The 20,200-nt window shown below is 40.1% G+C and overlaps 1 protein-coding gene across 5 annotated transcripts in view; it reads right to left on the reverse strand.

Moving 5' to 3' along the window:
* Window positions 1-418: 418 nt before the first annotated feature.
* CTPS2 (CTP synthase 2) overlaps window positions 419-20,200 on the reverse strand; it is a 77,795-nt gene continuing 58,013 nt past the window's right edge. For 2 of the 5 annotated variants that reach the window (XM_009325473.1, XM_009325472.1), the window contains exons 15-20: window positions 18,446-18,501; window positions 16,651-16,747; window positions 13,163-13,307; window positions 12,916-12,921; window positions 3,691-3,802; window positions 419-1,996 (exon numbers count right to left, since the gene is read on the reverse strand). In XM_009325473.1, the coding sequence (XP_009323748.1) occupies window positions 3,727-3,802; window positions 12,916-12,921; window positions 13,163-13,307; window positions 16,651-16,747; window positions 18,446-18,501 (380 nt within the window). In that variant the 3' untranslated portion in view covers window positions 419-1,996; window positions 3,691-3,726. Of the gene's footprint in view, window positions 1,997-3,690; window positions 3,803-4,021; window positions 4,095-12,915; window positions 12,922-13,162; window positions 13,308-16,650; window positions 16,748-18,445; window positions 18,502-20,200 lie in introns of those variants that run through there. The other 3 variants (XM_009325474.1, XR_663680.1, XM_009325476.1) reach the window with 3 other exon arrangements.

Here is a 20,200-nt window from a genome sequence, read left to right on the forward strand (position 1 = left end):
TTTATCCCAACCCATGAATTTTACTCTTTTTTTTCCCTGATTCTCTCCCCCATCCCACTGGGGGCGGTGGGGGAGCGAGCAAACAGCTGTGTGGTGTTTAGCTGCCTGCTGGGCTAAACCACAACATTCTGTCAGCTCAAATAGGAGATGGATCCCTTGTGGCAGTGATGCGTTTGTTTCCAGGATACTGCTTTGTGTTGCACAGTTAGCAGGAAGAGGACTGGTAAGGGTGCTGGGAGATCAAGGTGCTGTTTCCAGCTTTGCTTCAGGCTGTATGTCCCTTTGTCCCCTCAGTTTTTTGGATAAATCACAGCTTCTCACAGACAATACAACTGGGTCACGACTAAACGAAAAATTCCCTCCTTGTCACCACAGTTCACAGTTGGCACCATGATTCATTAACACAGTAGCAAAACACTTCTGAATAACACAATTTAATATATTTGAAAATACATTTGCACATTACAGACAATCTTAGGAAATGCTTCACCTTTCACAAACCAGTGGCCAGTGTCTCTCATTGGGGAAGACATACAGTGATACCAATTCTGCCAATACCTGCTATTTCTAAGGCACGCATTTGCAGACCACTTTAGAAAAACACTGCCATAGGAACACATTTTATATTTCATTACCATTAAAGCTTCTTTTAGTGAAGAGATAAACTGGCTGTGTAACCTAAGATTTTCTAAAGCAATGCAAAGCTCTCAAACTTACTGTTTTACAAAGCGGTAATAAGGGACACGGTCCTTTCTATTTTTGTACAGGTATTTACCTTTTGATGAATTAAAAAAGTCACTTTGCCCAAAACCAAAATGAAACACAAAGCTCACAATTCAGAAGTTTTCTTTATAGGAAAGGGTGCCCCAGGCATTTGGAGCCCGTCAGTTACATAGCTCAGGTCCAGCTTCTGTGACAGGTCTGATGATGCCACCCTGCTAATGGGATCCAGCCTTAAACACGGTGCAGCACCTCTCGCCTTCCCCTTCTGTCTCAGTGATTCAGGCTGCAGCCCCGGCTTTGCAGGGCTGCCTGCAGTTGTCATGCAGTGGAATAACTTGTGATTTCTAAATTAAAACGCATCGTTCTATTCTATTGGGGAATGAGTGTCATGACCATGGAGTGGTCACTGGATGAGGGAAAACGAGGGTGAATCTTTATACTCATTTATTGAAATTAACTGACTGTTGCACGGCTGGAGCCCAGATAATGCTCACATTTATGACTGGTTCTTCTACAACTTGCATACAAGTGTTCAAATTACATTTTAACATATGAGTGTATTCACTTTCTCTCTGACAAAATACAAATACAAAACCACCTTCTAATAGCACTTCTGTAATTTTGTAGGTCAGAATTACGTTCGGTATTATCAGGCTTTCAGGAGAAACAGAGCAAATAAGCTTGAACTTTTGAAAGTGAAATCACTTATAAAAGCAAAGTCAAAAGATGTGTATCCAACATCAATTATTATAATCACAAAGAGCTGAAGTACAGCAACAATTTCTCATTTGTACATATTGAACAGCAAAAAAGTAAAAAAATATATACATACAACAAGCTTAATAGGGAAACAAACCTGAAACAGTTCTCTACTGCCCATGGATAAGACAACTTTCCCTTAAATTTTTTAGTGCGTTCCCTCTCATTCACAAGAACTAATGCATTTTATCTTCCTGTTCTAAGGCGAACTGAAAACAATCAAATCTTCCTTCAAACCAAGAACAGTTGTGAACTAGTGAATTAACACATATTCACCTGAGATCATTCTGAAATATAGGACAAGATCAATAATGATTAACAGCTAAGGTGCACAACCATTTTGTCATTTTTAAAGAGAAACAGCCTTTATACAGAACAGTTTTTGCTACAGAACAGTAAAACTGTCATCTGTAAAGAGAATTATTGAAAACAGTATAGGAGGAGACACTATGAGGACCGTAAGCAGCTTACTCTTCTACTTTCTTCTATGCAATATTGTCCTGTTCCCAACTTTCTGTAACATAAAAAGAGGGAGAGGAAGGAAGAATAAATGGAAAAAAATTAATGATTGAAAATATTTCTTCTGTAACTGCATTTATTTCATGCCTATGTCAGTTTCTCTCAAATCCGTTGACTGACTTCAAAGTAGTCCTATGGTAAATATTACAAGTAAATGCATTTCATCTAGGTCAAACAGCATAAAGCAAAACCACAAAGCTAAATATAGTCTACTTGTGTATCCAGCTCTGATTAATGGGCAGAATTAAACCTGAGGTAAAAATAAATGAGCCGATGCTTCTACTCTTCTTTTATATCTGGAATTAGTTATTTAATCCTTTCTAGAGTAATTCTGTTGAATACAATTGGTATCCACTGATGTGGATGTGATGTGACATGTTCAAACAAAATCAGCTTGACTACTGATAACTACTTAAAAGCATCACAAAAGTACATTCATTCAAGCACTGAAAAAGTCCCATCTGCAATGGTAAACAGAGAATTACCGTTCATAAATTCTACTGAGGAAAGCAAGGTCAAAGCTAAAGGGGCTGTCCTGTACTATGTGTTGGTCTCAAGAAACAGAGCCACAGCGATGTTTGGAGGTGGGAAGGATCGGGGCAAGAGTGAAAAGGAACATTTTGTCTATTTATTTTTTGCTTACTCTAGGACATGCATTAGTACTGTATCTGCATGCACCAGGTCATGAAATCATTTAACATTCTGTTCTCCACTCTCATGACCTGGGGATGTATTATTATCTTTAACGTGTGGTACATGAGAGGGAAAAAGAAATAAATTAAAAATCATGGAAGAAACCCATGCTGCGGCTAAGAACTAAACTCCAGTTTCTAGCATCTCATGCCAGCATTTTAATCAGGAGACCATCGGGCAGAAATGCATCATTCATATGCAGCCTTGATCGTCTGTTTGGCACAGCTGCTTAGTGACTACCCCACGTGAGAGGAATAAAATCAGAGGGGAAAGTTGTGTCCTGCTTACAGAAGTGCTCAGAAATACTGAAAAGCATGAATGTACATGTGTATCAGAGCACCATACCAGCCAAAAAAAAGTAAGACTAAGATTCAAACCCAGATCCTGCAGAGATCAGGCATCTCACAGGAAATATAACCTCCAAACTGAAAGGAAATCTATGGCTACCATGTTTACAGGTGAAAAAACAATCAATCCAACATCACTTTGGCAAAGCCTATAGCAAACAAAGGTACGATTTTATAAAACTTGTTTGCATGTCTATCACTCTGCAGATTAAATCCAAGTATTTATCTTGGGATGTCTTTGTTGTATCAATGCATCAAATGCAATTACATGTAAATATTAATGCAAAACAAAAAGTCACGTCAACATAGTGTACTCGAAGTGATCCAAACTTGCAAACTGAAGTAACAAAAAAAAGGCAAACATAATTTTTAAATGTATTTTCATTGTACCTTCAAACACTAACACAACTTGATTTTGTACAGCATCCTACATATAAGTTGTACCCAAAACACGTAGCAGACTTTAATATCACAATTGCCGAGTTAAGCAGCAGAAGAGGAAAAGAATTAAGTGCTTGCAGGCAAGGAAGAAAACATAAGCTCTCAGACGGGATTTGAATCAAAAGGGAGAATCAAGATAACTTTGTGTCCTGTTCTAAGTTTAGAAGAAGTAAATGTCATAAAGCAGTATCAAAATGATTCAGTTTACCTCAATAGCATCATCCATCTCTGTGATCTCATACAATTATTTCAAGCTTGTTTCTGAATTAGGGAACTCTTTTTCCGGAGAGCTGTCATCGCTGAGGTCACTGTAGCTGTCACTGTTAAAAGCAATACACAGTCAGAAGGATCTAAACCAAATATTTTATTTCAAGCCCTCCAACCCAGATGATGCATATGACCAACACCTTCCTCAAATGCAACCCGTTTCCAGAAAAATACTTTAAGCTCACGCTCAATTTTGGTATTTTAGAGCACCTTCCTCTACAGGAATGGGCTTAAGTTTGGAGTCTAAGACCTGATGAGAAAAAATACTCTACCTGATAAACAGTCTGTCCAATTTCTTTTTGCGTGGCTCCTGTACATTCATTCTAGTTTGTTGGTGCTGTGTGCCTGCGACCATGATTAACAACATGGAGAATAACAGGTATTCAGAGCAAGACTAAAAGGAATTTCTCATTTATGATAAAGAAAATATTGTTTTGGCCAAAGAAAAAGCTAAGACTTTAACTTCATTTACTCAGAATCCTTCAATTTACACTTAAAATTACAATTCTTGCTCTTCCAGTCAGAAAAAAAATCATTTTCATTGCACCAAGCAATATCCTGACAGTTTTTCCTGAAGTTTTATCCCCTTCTGCTGTTTCCTGAGAGACATAGACTGGTTTTCACAGAACGAACTGCCATGCAAGTGACTGTTTTATAAGCAGCCAGAACAAGTAAACAGCGAAGGACAGGAATCACCACAGCGGACGAGAGAAAGAAGTGCCCACAAACCACATTTTCAGTCAGCCATGATGTCTATCAGGTCTCCAAGTTTATCTTAACTCTAAGTGCACAAACTGTACCTCTTCAGAAGAACCTCCAGCCTCAACCTCCCCCTATGACACTTCAATTCTACAGTCTGTTTTCCAGATACTTGAATTTCCCAAGATCAGAAGCCAGCAAAGGGAGCCCAGGGAACTGACAAGTGTATCTAAGCAGCAATAATTCTGGTCAGTTCTGTGATACTTCAGAGAGCAGGTTATGGTTAACACAGTACAGGTGGGGATCTCAGACCTCATTTGTGTGGGTACACGAGCGTCAACCTTGGGTACCAACTCTACTCCAGCCACTGCAGACCCGTCTCGTCACATCTCACTCTTACCACATACACCTCCATCCTCCAGCCAACGGGACCTCAGTCACGTCACGCTCCCCACCTCTGAGCACGATCTCCCACTGAGACATCAAGCACATAATCAGCCCATGACCCACCTAGACACAGTCCTATCAGTTGATCCGCAGCGACTGCCTGCTGTGTAAGGTTTCAAGGGGAACTATGTAACCTCGCAGCTGGAGATCTTTGATCTAGACTGCAATGTGGAACAGTGAACAAACTGCACTCAGTTATACCGGTGCTTGTTACTGAGCACTGCTTTGTAGCCTGAATTTCACCCTCTCTTCTTTGCAAAAAAAAAAAAACCAAACCAACAAAGATTAGGTAAAAACACAGCCATTTTTATAGAGTGGGACAGGAGGAGTGGCACCAACAGTCATCTCATTTAATTTCTACCTCCGACTGTCAGGAAAGCCTCCCACAGTTACAGCAAATCACCGTACCAAATTCTGTACAAAACAGAGTAGATATTCCAACTGTTCTAACATTAAGACTTTGCCTACTGCATTCTGCCCTTTCTTTGCATGACACGCATGTTGTTGATGCGGTTCTTATAAAGAATGTGTCATATCAGGCTCACGAGAAATGCTCAATTTGATCATTTCACCAGCTGGCAAACAATTACACAGTTCAAGTGAGGAAAGTGTTGTTAACAGTATGATCAAGCATGCCAGATGCACACAGACAAACACAACGTCACTGACATTGTACTTACTTCTTTCTGAAAGTACCCATGGAAACATGGAATAAAAATTCAGTATTATTAAAACAGTTTTGCATTTTCACATCACAGCAAAAGAGCAAAAATTGTCCATAGAACAGAGGGTAAAACTGTGACTGCAGAGAGCTGCATGATCTCATGATAGCCCTGGTTTAAGCCCGAAGTCTTCAGAGAACTTTTTTTTTTTTTTAAACAGGCTCTGCTGCCCAGTGGCAGTCACAGCCCAAAAACATATGCCGGAGCTCCATATACAACACAGTATGGGAGACAGATGCTTAAGTAAAAATGCTCAGGGACCAACGAGGTGAGCGGAGAACTGCCCAGCGTCATCTGTTGAAGACAGTTAGGCGCTGATCCCCACTCAGCACTCTCATGTCCCCCAGCCAGTGGGTCCTCCCCCGCTCAGCGACATAGGTTTTAGAGGCATTCACCCATAGAAGCAGTCACACAATGCTGGCTGCTTCCGTCATTTCAGTGACTTACCACCCTAACTTCTCAGGCCTGTTTCCAGTTTGCAGAAGCTGAGGGTCATTTGGCTAGCCACTAGCCCAGAGGCTAAAACACTTACTCGGCCGATGACAATTTTGCTCCTGCTCCCACACTGCCCAATTGCATACAAGGTTTGACTCCACATCCTAGAGTAGGGCTCTTGTCACCACGTTCTTGACTGTTTTGCAGTAGCACCTCATGGTCTCCCCTACTTTAGGGCTGTCCTGCTGGGTGTAAGTTTTGTTTCTAACAGGCAGGCCATAGTTGCAAGAAAGATAGGGGAAATGCCCAGGTAAGGGTCAACCCTTGGGCTTCAGACTCACAGAACTGTCAGTCTCATAGTTTCAGCTGCTTGAACGATAAGCACCCCCAGAAGCTGTGGCATCATGTTAACATGAAGAACTTGGGCTCCAAGGAAACCTGAACTTCTCCAAGAGCTAAGCTGCCGGTGGACTTGAAAGCAAACAGGGACTCATGAATCTTGGCATATCTGCACCTGGGTGCTATAGCTTCAAACCAGTGCTGATGCCTAAGTTGTAAGATTTACTGTGATATGAACTGTGTTCAACTGATAAGTAATCTGAAGAAAAACTCCAGGTGGTATTAACCACAAATGAGTCATCACCTCTCTTAGGAATAAATGTGTACTACCTTCCAAATTATACCGAGTTGCTACACAGATATTAAACACAAAAACCAAATGGATATTTTGTGCTCACAGTTGCTAATATTATGTAATCTTACTTAAATGTGCTGGCTGGTGGTGGGAAATCAAATAAGCCCGGCTTTTCCTTTATTAAATTCTTTTTCACACTGAGCCCTCAACTGAAAAAATATGCTTACGCTTCCTTCAGCAAGTTTTCTCTCAGTTTGTGTACAAATATGAAGGTGGTGGTGGTGGGAAATCAAATAAGCCTGGCTTTTCCTTTATTAAATTCTTTTTCACACTGAGCCCTCAACTGAAAAAATATGCTTACGCTTCCTTCAGCAAGTTTTCTCTCAGTTTGTGTACAAATTAATTAGCAATTATCTTGGGCAGAAACCTGACACCCACTTCATCTTGTTTGTAACCATTCCCACAACAGTGGACTCCAATAAAAAGGAGCTAGTGAGCAGATCTAAGGCCATACAGCAGTTCTATTCCGTCTTTTTTTTTTCCTCCATGGGATCTGGAGCATAAAGATGTGGCCAAGAGAAAAACAGAACAGAACTCAGAGTATGCAGTGTCACTGCATCTAGTCAGTCACTTCAGTCTTCAAGATGGAGAATTTTAGTCACTTTGATCCTGACACCGAATCTACCTGTAGTTAATGGAATACAGTCACTGCAAAGTGAAATATCAACCAGTACCTAGGTGATATTTCACTTTGCAGTTAACTGCCATATGAAACATCTACTAGTACCTAGCTGGCATTTCACTTTGCAGCGAACTGCAACATATTTCCCGACTGGAGCAAGAAAAACATCCTCTGTCGAAAAATTACATTACAGGGTTTTGTTTTGTTTTAAGTTTTACTCATCCTCAGATCCCCGTCTTCTCAAGGCATAAGCAATAAAAAAATCTTCCCCCTGCATGTGCTCCGTTATTACCAAATTCATGCCCATTTCAGATCTCTCTGTTCTACTGACAGAGGTATCATCATACCTCTGCTATGCATCAGTCTAAAGCACAGGAGGCGGCAAGATGAGAAGATTACCTATCAGTATGGTACAGAAGGCAGCCGATAGCTGGGGCCACACGGCATGAAGCTGGGATGCATCACCTCAGCAACCAATCTCAGCTGCAAAATCACTAGAATTAAGACTCAAGATCAATTTTAAATCTTTATTTCTCAAACAGCTGCTCAAAAGCACCAAACTGCCTGCTTTCGATGTTTTTATTAAGAAACACAGGCAACTGTAAAATGGGTACTCCTTGAACGTTCTGTTTGTTTCATTTGGAAAACCCAGATCAACATTCTTTAGAAACGAAGTATTTGACACAGTTTCAGAGGGGCTTTTTTCATCCTTTTTTAACGTATAATTAACAAAAAAGTCCTTTTCCAGAAATGTAAGCAATTTAAACAATTGTTACAGTAATGCCATTCCCTGCAAAGGCAGGAGCCAAGCTAAGTGCATTTCTTCCTCAATGCAAATGAAAGATAAATGTATTCACATTTAGTACAGGCTGTGGCTGTTTAAAACAAACAACTGTTATAGCTTTCAAGAACCTAGCCAAAATAAATCTGTCCATTATTATTATTATTTATTCCCCTCACAAAAAGCTGAATGATTAAAATTATAGTCATTAAAATATTATTTAAAATAAATGCATACTTGATTGTGCAATGGTTATAATTGCAGTCACCCATATTTCTTGGTGCATATTTTTATGATCATTATATGATCACATATCATTTATGATCACCATCATTATACAATCCTACGCTTCCATGAAACATCTTTTCATTAAAGAATCCCTCAGCACATACCTAAGACTCCCCAGTTCCAGCCTGCCAGACATCAGCACTCACATAACTGGACCCAAGATAACAGTTTTATTAGGATCCAGCATTACAAAAATCACAACCAAGATGCCAGAACATATCTGGGTGTTATAAAAACTCTCAGCTGATTCTCATGCATGGGATTCAATTCATTCAGCTTTAGACATCTTCATCTGAGATAGTTATCACCAGCTTCTTACAATCAACGGAGAGAAACAGGCACTTGTAGGGTATAATGTTTCTGACCCACTTAACCATTATGATAAGCTATTTGGCTCCTTTAAGGTGCATATTCACTTAGCGACTACAGAAAAAGGCTTGGGGTGACTAGCTCAGAAGTGACTTCACTGTAAACATCTACCACTAAAATGATAAAGTAACTAACCATTACTAAGTTCATCACTAAGTACCACTACGGTTGAGAAGGGATTTCCTTTAAAACTTTTTCTATAGTTTTCTGTAAGAGCTCTGAGGGTACCAACAGGTCTTAGCTGCCCTGACCATCCTCACCTGGGGCCTCCACCAATGGGCCCAGGAGCCTTGGCTCCCAATCCCTGCCTGAGCTACGTCGCAGGCATGCCTGTACCCATCTCTAGTTCTGTAGTCACTTGTTGACTGGACTTCCTGGATTGATCTCAGACTTAACTCATCACTTTGCACTTATGCACTGGACTGCCTGTACAACACGGTGACTGTCACTGGAGCCAGTCTGCTTGCTGCCTTTGGTGACTGTGGTACTCACTCCTGCTGGTGAGGACACTACCCCTACCAGCGCAGTTGCCACCCCAGCTCCTGGATTGTCTTCTTTTGTCGAGCAGCCCCCCTCTTGCTGCTCTCTTGAGAGTCTTCAAACCACAAGATTTCCTTCACTTTCCTCTGAAATGTCTGGATTTGGCCAATGGCAGAAATATGATGCTGTGCCAGATGTGTTCTTCATTAGGGACATCGTACAGGAGACATCAGAGATAGCCCTGCCCATACCTGCTTTGTCCCTCATACACCAGAACATGTCACACAGGCTGTTTCCTGTTCTGTCTATAGGTGCTTGCCCAAACCTCCCTACACAGCTGATTTAGGAGATAGTTGGATCATGTTAGTGCAGTAAGCACCATACGGGCAAGTCGTCTGAGTTTTTTTTCCTATATGCACCGCTCCTGTCCTCTGGCCACTTTTGTTCCTTGTCTCTGAATGCAACTCAAGTCATCTTTTATTAATAACCTGCCCAGAACTTAACAGAGTACCCTGTGACTAGATGGCATTGGATTGGTGCCTTACATTAGCATATTCACTAATTACTTGCAAAAATTTCTTTTGGCGGTAGTCCTAGTTGCCCACACTTTCTCACCTAGGAACATCTCTCACTTCCTACATTTCCTCCCGTCTACTGGACATTTGTGTTTAAATTATTTATCTTTAGCTTGTTACCCTCTTCCTCCAAAGAAACACACGATTTCATTATTTTCAGCACAGGTTTCTAAATTCCCTATATATTTTCATGTTATTGCCTTGTTCTGAATAGTGCTTTCAGCTCTTATTTAAATGACATTATTTGCAAATATCATTAATGCACTATGGCCTACTCTTGCAGGCCATTAATAAAGATGTTGGTTGAGGGGAAAGAAGTAAAGCCTGCTGATGCTAAACTTGCTGGGGGGGGAGGAACAGCAACATGCCTTTATTGTACATCAGTGGTTTTGCAATCCATATGACACTGTTCCCAAAGATAAGCCAGTTTCTATTACTTTTTCCAAATTAAACTCTGTAAGACTCGGTAAAAGCCAACATTACATGTGAAGTTCCCCTCTTCATCCACTAGTTTTCTAGTAAAACCTTTTGGTTTCTCCTAAAAAGCAGCCATTTTTGTGGGTATTGTACACTTGCTGAGAGTCTCCTGTGGTTCTGGTTTTCTCTGTCCTTTAAAATGAAACAGGTAGACTGGCAGCCTCTCACTTTCCTCAGCTCTGTATGAAATGGTGACTTCAGTATTTCCATGAAAAGATTTGGAAAAGGTCATGATTTGAAAGCATTCACAAGGAAATGAAGTGCGTGGCTTTGTCTGATGGTTAGACACGCGTGCCATAATGCACTAGAGGCTGAAATCACAAAGGCAACTTAGATTCCCAACTAACACTTCAGGTAACTAAGTAATAACTCATCGCTGAGTTACTCCGATCCTTCGCTCAGTTCCTGACTGCCTCTGTACACACCAAAGCTCCTGGGAACTAAGTTTACCCCAGAGGATGCATTCCAGTCTCAAACTAGGTACGCTCATGCCTGTGGCCAAGCATTCTCAGACTGTCTGCCAGACTAGGCCTCACAAAAATTTAAGAGATGGTTTATTCACTTTTACTTATTTAGGGCACTCTCCTGGGAGGTGTGATGCATCTTTAAATTTACTGTTTGCTTTGCTTAGAAGCTAGGGCTTCTGTCCAGGTGTCAGATGTTCTAAAATTGCATCCTAATTATGGGGCTGTTAAATGTTCTGGGTAATGATTTGCTCTTAAGAATCTCATGCTGAAATATGTATTTCCTTTTGTCTCAGGACTTCATCATTAATTCTCTTCTCAGTGTTTTTAATAGCCTAGTTTAGGTAATCTGCTCAACTTACTGGCCTCCACAAATTCTCTTTCAGGTTATATCTTTGCTCTAGTCAACAGCATGACTAGAATTCATGTAGGCAGTGCTGGATGAGGTGTGCAGAAAATCCTCTCCTCAGATTTCTTTCAGTCTTGTTATGACATGCCTTAGCTTTACGGCTCAGTGAAATCACTAGCATTCTGGGGTTTCAAGGTTTAAATTAGAAATCCTTTCCACTCAGCAGGTGGATATGTTAATATGACTGGGTGTCCTGTAATTAGTACTGAAATTCCCTCCTGAACATTCTTCCCTGCAAAATGCTCCTCTCTTAGCCTCAAAATGTTTTTTTATTCCAATGCTGTTTCTCAAGACAGAGGGGTTTGCTTGATTGCTGTGTAACTAGGTAAATGGTAAAATTTGTATTTTTATATATAAAGTGTTGGGGTATGAATTCTTGTCTTTGCTAAATGTTTCAGTGTTGGTTGGAGTTTGTTGTATGAACATGAAGAAAAAGAGTCGGGTATACATTTTTATTGATTAATTCAAGTAAGTGTAAGTGTGGCACACTCAGTAATTGCTGAAACTTAAAGTCAGGGTTAGAAAACAAATTTGCTATAATGCTAAGGGATTTAAATTTAAATTAGCAGGACACATGCAGATCACTCATTCAAAAAAAGTAATTTTTCTTTATCTCAGAGAGACAAATAGGTATACTTATGGGAGGAAGCGGTAAAAGAAAGGATATTGGGACCTGGAAAACATGATGAACTGTGAGGCAGAGGGTGCCCACAAGAGGAAAGACTGAAGATCACTGTGCTTGAAGACGCCCTCCTGCCAAGCACCACAAAAATTTGACCTGTATAATGCACTGGCACAAATTTTAAAAGGTAGATAATATTATGACTGCTAATAACAACAACAGGCTAAGGTAATAGAAGTATTTCGATCAAGCTGTATTTTGCAGATCAGAAAGAAATTCTCTCGGTATGTACATCATTGCATAATTGGCCAAGGTAAGTGAAGATGAAGTGCATTTATGAAAGACAACTGATACCCATAAGGAGCAGGGTACCAAAATAGATTGATCTGATCTGGCTTGGCTATTTTCCATTACTACTGAAACCTGAATAAAATTTCTATTTCTCGCTTAAGAAAAGGACCTCATTTTAATAGAAAGCAATGCTCAGAAAAAAACCCCAAACACAAAACTAGCAAGTTTGGTGCCTTGTTTAGAGGAAAAGCCAGTAAGCCAGAGTTGGATCTGTTCTGTGTTATTATTCAGTCATTCTGTGATTTTTTTTTTTTTTTTTTTTCATTTTTGTTATTGTACCCTAGGCTTCCCTCTGACCTCTTTATTATTGTTATTGTAATGAAATTGTAACTGTTGTTAACATCATTGAAATAAACAAGAATGAGTTAACACTGGCTAAAAACTATTGCTACATTCAATAAACCAAAAACTCCGTGTCCAAGGGAACTGGGACAAAGGATTTTAGTTTGGCTGAACCATCCAGTTTTGATCTAGATCCAAACCCTTCCATAAGCCTAAAGATATCCTAACTGTTTTGTTTCAGGCCTGTCTCTGCTAGATGGTATTAATTATTTAGCTACTGCAAAATAAAATCAGTGTTTTCTTTTTTGTTACTATCATCATTCAAATACAACTAGGTAAGAATTTCACTTCATTGCTTGATCCTCTGGCAAATCTTGTGAAACTACCACTAATGAAAGTTAACACAGGAGGCCACTAACTTCATGTGAATTTATTAAAGGTTTTTTTACTTCTTTCTGGTTATAATGTATGGATCTGGCTTTAGCCCTAACAGCCTCTGAAAAGGAGGAAGTCAGGAACTGTGCTTACTGCTTACAGATACTTTTACACCACGGTTTATGTCAGGCATGCACAGGAACAAGTAAATCAATACATGAAGAACACCTTTTCCCCTTCTGGACTTCTGAACTGAAGGACGGGATAGTCCCTCCAAAAATGTGACTCTCAAACTGCAGGCAAGTAGGTAAGAAAGATTACCTTGGAGACAATTTACATCCACGTTGCAGGTATGCATTGAGTGTCCCAGTTGCTGCTAGCAACAGTCCAAGGTATGGAGGTGAAGGTTTCATAGGTCTTGAGGAAAACTCTGGGTGGAACTGAACTCCCACAAAATATGGGTGATCTACAAGATAGATGTCAAAGAAAATTTTAAGATGTAGGAAGACGATAGTAGAACAACTGTTAGGAAAAAAGTTTATTGAAGATTTCACACAGGAGTCCAACAGCTAGATCAGCATGGGTGAATAAGGGTGAGGCAGCAGGAACCTTAGCTTTTTCCACAAAAAGCAACTGACAACAGAGGCAGAAGGTTAGTAAGGCAAATTAAGGAAAAATCATCCTGTGATTCAACCTTAACGTGCACAATGATGTAATTAAAAGCTGAATAATAAACCTGCACCAACATGTAAGGGGGGGAGCAACCACAAAGTCTACATTTATCATGTTATTTTCATAGTATTTTGGTTTCCAATATATATTTATGCATGTATATTCAGAACATGCACCCATACATATCTGAGGGAAAAATGAAACCGTTTCTAAAAGACCAAGCATTACCATACAGCAACTATTTACACACTAGGAGATGGATATGAAAGCAACATACAGAGAAAACTGGGGAAAACAAGCTTCAAATAATTAGGCCTGGAAGGGATCTCCTGGGACATTAAGTCCAGTCTCCTGTTATCGAATGCAGCTACATCGCGTAGTCTCATGCACAAAGGGTCACCGTAACACCCCCTAAGTTTTTTTACTCCCACTAGAAAGCCCTTCTTATACTCTCTCCTTTTGCTTAGAAACCTTTTCCTAATTCACAGGCCATCTTTGTTCCAGCCAACTTATATCCATTTCTTACGGCGCTCTTCTTTCCTGCTGTTTGGCCTGTGTGATTAAGGATGACAATATCACCATCATTCAACTCCACCTCATGCTGCTTCATCTTCTCTTAGATCTTCAGCTCTCTGTTTCCCAGTCAAAGCACCTCTTTACTACTGCTTCTGCTTTCCTTCTTATCCGAAAGGATAAGGAAGGAAAAATGTTTTCATACTCTTCCATGCTGTGCACCTTTTCCTTCTTTGAATGTTGTTTTAAAGGAGCTAACATTAACCACTTCTAGTGCCAGGACACTGGACAAAATTAACCACAGACCTCTTCTGGTTCGACAATTTCCAAAATAATCCCAAACATTCAAGGAATTTCTCTGCAGTACAGAATAAGTGATAACAAGAAAACTGGGTTTTTCTTCTATGAAAGATAAACTATATGATCTAGTATACTGCTCTTCTCTCTGCTGCTATGTCTTAAAGAAAACCTGGATCCTAAGTTTATCCCATAACTTCTTTCTCTCTACCGTGCAATTTAGTCCTGTAAAGCTGTAAAACAAGACAATGACAAGCATCAAATAATTCCTGTGGGGCTATTTTGCTTAAAAGCTTTGCCTAAGCTATCTGGTCTACTGTTATTTCTGTGCTTCCGCTCCAACCCACCCTCCTCCCTATGATGATTGTTTTTCCTTAGTAATCAGAGTCTCCTTGCAGCCCACTGTGAAATAATTCCAGGTTTTACTGCTGCTTTTATTCTTTTCACAGTAACACGCAGTTTAAAAATTCTGCCTGATTTATTTCACGATGCTCCCTATAGAAGTTGTTTCATGCAGGGCAGACAAAATAGCCTCCCAACACCAGCACGCATAACAGAGGTAATCTATCAGGAACAAACTAAGCAAAGAAAACCATGACAATTAATAGTTTATGAATTCACATGCATCCTTTGCTCTCAGATTACTCTCTATGGTGCATTTCCTTGACATTGTAAGTAGGTGTCTATATTCAAACCCTGGTTCAAAATTACAGCACTGTTCTTCAACTTACCATGGAGTATATAAAATGAATTCTCAGGAGCATCATGTCACAAATAGCACTCCATAGGATGATAATGTATTCTTATGATAAATTTATGTTTGTGTGCATGGAGTTTATCATAACCAATGGCAATTAGCAGCCACATAAGAAAAGAAAAAAAAAAATCTTGTAAGGTAGCCTGCATCTTCAGGTGCCTGATACTTATCTAGCCAACAGTGACTTAATAGCAAGGAGTTAAGCAAAGAATCAAGCAAAATCAAAAGGATTGTTTCTAAGAGCTACTCTGTGTAGCATTCAACAAACATATGCAGTGTAGCTCCTTTTTATTTCAGAACCTTTCAGAAAAGGCATCAAGTCTTACTTGGTAAAGTAGTCCAAATCTACCAGATTTCCACAGTATCAAACCCTCATCTATCTGAATCACTTCTGCGAAAAAAAGGAGCTTGCTTTCTATTTGAGTTTCATAGTTTTTTCTATGATTCTAAACAGAGACACAAACTGATTGGAAGGCACCTTGGGAGGTCTCTAGTCCCACCTCCTGCTCAAAGCAGGGTCAAGTTCAAAGCTAAATCAGGTTGCTTACAGCTTTGTCTAGTCAAGTTTTGAAGGTCTCTATCTACAAGGATAGAGATTTCACAGCCTTTCTAGGTAATATATTCCAGTGATGTTTGGCTATATTGCATGTATACATATGTCATATACTCAAGCAAACTGAACATATATTAGTTATTGGGACCTGACTAAGAATATTTGAGGGTGCTTAGGGAGCAGGGCAATGTCATCATGAAGCTGGTTTTTAATCTTTAAAAGGCCAAGGTGATCATGAGAGGTCCCTGATGACTGGAAAGAGGCAGTCACCATGTCCTTCTTCAAGAAAGACAAAAAGAAGGATCCAAGGAACTACAGGACAGCCAGCCTAACCTCAGTTTATGGCAAGATTATGAAACAAATCCTCCTCCAAGGCATTTCCAGACACAGGAAGGACAGGAAGACAACTGGGCGCAACAAGCTTGGGAACAATCAGTCTTTGGATGCAGGAAGAGCAGTATTGCCTTCCTTTATCCTGACTTTAGCAAGGCTTTTGATGTGGTTTCCTAGCATCTAAGTTGGGAGCTATGGACTATGGGTAGACTACAAAGTGTGTTTAAAAAATGGCTTGACTGCTGGGTTCAAAGAGTAGTGGTGAGTGGTATGAAGTCCAACCAACAGCATATTTGGAGATACTCAAAATTTGACTGATACGGCTTTCAACAACCTGATCTATATTTGAAGGTAGCCCTGTGTTGAGGCAGAGGGTTGGACTAGATGACCTCCCAAATCACTATGATTCTACATAGCCAAATACCACTGAGCTAGAATTATGACCTTTTGGAAAAGGAGCATGTCTCTCCCTGATAATCAAATATATGCACAATCCTTGAGAAGTGTAAGACTTCTCCTAACATCCTCTGAATCTTGTACTACACAGGTGGGGTCAGCAGTATCCCCCAACATGATCTTGGCTGTTATGACAGGTAAACATTGTGCCTACATACCATTTAACAACCTATAGTTTACAGGGTTTTAATAGATGCAGAAAGTACTACAGACAAGTAAGACACTCACTCTCCAGTTCAATAATTTCCATTCTGTTCCCTTCCGTATCATGGCCAACAAATTTCAAACCTTTCTCTTCAAAGCAGTGAGTCAATTCTGGGTTCACCTGAAATATTGAAAGTAATAATAATTGTAGTTCTATTTCTTTTTGGATTTAACAAACAGTAGTAGTTAATTGTAATGTTTTTAGTATGCATACAAGAATGAGAAGAATTGAGAAAAGAGTTGGGAACTTTCGCTTTCTTGTTTTAACAACTCTCTGGTATAAATTTGTAGAAGTGGGCATGCTTATTTAATAAGAGATGAATCAATGATTTTAAAACTTACTACATAACACTCAAGAGATTAAAGCCAGGGTCGCTTCTGCTTGCTGTCCTCCTGATTCTGAGCAGCTTGCGTTCCTTGTTTTTTAAATGGCCCACTACAGTAGGCGTAAAGACTGACCTCCTCTTTGGACACTGCATTTCAGTGGTTATGACACAAGCTGTGGTTCAGCTCCTTCTTCAAACTGAGGAGCTCTGCAGTGAGCTGTTTCAATTCCTTGGTGATGTTCTAACCACTCAGTTAACATTCAAACTCTGCGCACCTTTACCACCATCCCATTCTCCTCCCAGCTTTTTAAGGAAACTTAACATTGTCTGAATCAGTTTGTAGCATGCACACATCTCACAGCTCAGGCTCCTCTGGAGATACTGATGGTGTCAGGTCCCTTCTGAACTATCTCAGAGATAACTCTAGGAGTCCAGCTCTTGCCCGTCTCCTTGAATGACAGTATTTTGAATGTACACAGACACCTTTGCTCAGATGTTCTCAAACAGAGGAGTGGACTTATACAAGGGGCCTACAGAGTTGGATGGTAGGAAGCAAGTGATCTGAATTAGCCTCCGAGTTGTAGATTCCTGAAGTCTGCCTACATTTAGACTATGAAAGAATGTGCACTACTGGAACGTAATCTAAGCCTTTAAATAAGCCAAATCGGCCAAGAAGCAATGCATTTAAGGATTATAGGCCTTTACCTTTCAAATACTTCACAGGAAGTCAAGTCAGGTAATCTCTGACATCACTCTCCAAGACCATTTTTCTAAGACACTGCACCTTCTCTACCACAGAAACAGTACACTACATTATTTCCCTCTATTGAACACTTGCAAGAACACCTCTGCAATACTGTGTCTAGTTTCAGGCCCTTCAGTAGAAGAAAGAGATTGACAAAATGTTGCGAGTCCATAGGAGGTCCAACCAGGATGGTTAGGGGGCTGGACCACATGCAACATAGGAGGAGGGACTGGATGAGCTGAATTTGCTCAGCCTGGAGAAGAGAAGGCAAAGAGTGGATCTCGTTGCTGACTTCAACTATCTAACGGGACGGTATAAAGAAGACTAAGCCAGACTCTGTTCAGAGATGCACAGCACAAGACTGAGAGATAAAAGAAACTGCCCAAGGAAATCTCCTATTAGATATAAGAGAAAAAAGGGTTCACAATGAAGTGGTTAAGCATTGGAACAGATTGTCAAAAGATGTTGTGGAATCTCTCTCTTCAGAGACATTCAAAACCAGATGGGACAAAATCCTGAGCAACCTGACCTAATTTTGAAGTTGGCTCAGCTCCAAACAGGGAGTTGGACCAGAAGACTTACAGAAGTTCCTTTCGATCTAAATTATACCATCTAACCATTACTAAATTTTGGGTTATGTTTATGTAAGAAATCTCCCATTGGCTTTAAGGAGAATGACGCCTACCAAGAGAAACACAATTTGCTTAAACTGTAACTTTTGAGCACAAAGTACATTAGCAGTGCTTACCTCATATCGATGCCTGTGTCGCTCTTCTACAAACATTTCATCACCATAAAGTTTCCCTGAATATATAACAAAAAAGAAATTAATGCTAATGTTTTGCTTTAATAGTTGTTACAAATATTTCTTGTAATTTAAACGTCAAAAAAATTTCACATGTAAAACCTAACAGGACATTATTCATCTCACTCCAGCTTTCTGTTTTTCTGAGTGATGACTAGTTTCTTTTAATTTACTGTTACCTCAGTTTCTTCAGGATTCATATTCAACATTCCTTGACCAGAAATAGCTTAGGTAGACTAGAGTCTGAAGGCCACAGTTAAACTAGTTTAAATTGTAAAGCTCAAAATGAAATAAAAAAACATTGGAGTGAACAAGCAACATAAAATCCCTTCAGGGTTTTACAACAGTTGTACGCAAAAGGTGCAGTGAAGGAAGCCTTTTAGTAGTATCTGTCCATTTTAATAGATTATGCAAGGCAGCTGGCATAATACCTCCAATGACAATATCATAGTTTAACCCCAGCTGGCAGCTGAGCACCACACAGCCACTCGCTCACTCCCCACCAGTGGGATGGGGGAGAGAATCAGAAGACTAAAAGTGAGAAAACTCGTGGGTTGAGATAAAGACAGTTTAATAGGGAAAGCAGAAGCCGCATCGCAAGCAAAGCAAAACAAGGAATTCATTCACTCCTTCCCATGGGCAGGCAGGTGTTCAGCCATCCCCAGGAAAGCAGGGCTCCATCATGTGTAACGGTTACTTGGGAAGACAAACACCATCACTCCCAACATCCCCCCCTTCCTTCTTCTTCCCACAGCTTTATATGCTCAGCATGACGTCATATGGTGTGGAATATCCCTCTGGTCAGTTGGGGTCGGCTGTCCCAGCTGTGTCCCCTCCCAACTTCTTGTGCACCCCCAGCCTACTCGCTGGTGGGGTGGGGTGAGAAGCAGAAAAGGCCTTGGCTCTGTGTCAGCACTGCTCAGCAGTAACGAAAACATCCCTGTGTTACCAAGGCTGTTTTCAGCACAAAACCAAAACACAGCCCCATACCAGCTACTGTGAAGAAAACTAACTCTATCCCAGCCAAAACCAGCAGAGACAAACAGAGAATATTGTTTTTCTCTGTTTTCCTGATCTCATTACCCAATGACTCTTGCAGTCCTCTGAGCCTAATCTGGAACACTCTACATTCCAGAGCAACAAGGAGTAAGTTAGAGGTATGCAGTAAACCAGAATTCAGTCATACCTCTCACTTACAGTCACGGCTCAAACTTTGCTCTCAATTTATCCTAGTGTCATTAGGATTACTATCTCGCTTAGGGGTTGGTACAAGAACTAGACTGCCAAAAAGATCTCCAAAAATTGTAGAGTGATAGTACTGCAATTTTACAAAAAGTGGTATATGTGTTAATTTTAAGGAACCACCTTTTCAAAGTCATTATTTCCATTCAAGTTGTAAAGCATTAGAAACAGGAATCAGATTTCCTGAGTAAACTACCAGAGCTTTCCATGAGTCTTTGATAAATATGGTCATCTGAACAACTCATAATACTGGTCAAGAGTTACAACACATGTCAATTTTTATTAACTTTTCCAAGAAGCATTTAGGCCGCAGAACAACTTGTACATTGTGATATGCGTTATCTATATCACACCTAGGCAAAGCATCACCCAGGTCAGTCAGATCACTAGCACAGGCATTCTCTAGAAAGGCAGATTTTTCATTAAACATGCATATGTATTACACTTTGGTCTCCT

The sequence above is a fragment of the Pygoscelis adeliae genome, unplaced genomic scaffold, assembly GCF_000699105.1.
Source record: "Pygoscelis adeliae isolate BGI_AS28 unplaced genomic scaffold, ASM69910v1 Scaffold386, whole genome shotgun sequence".
NCBI lineage: Eukaryota > Metazoa > Chordata > Aves > Sphenisciformes > Spheniscidae > Pygoscelis > Pygoscelis adeliae.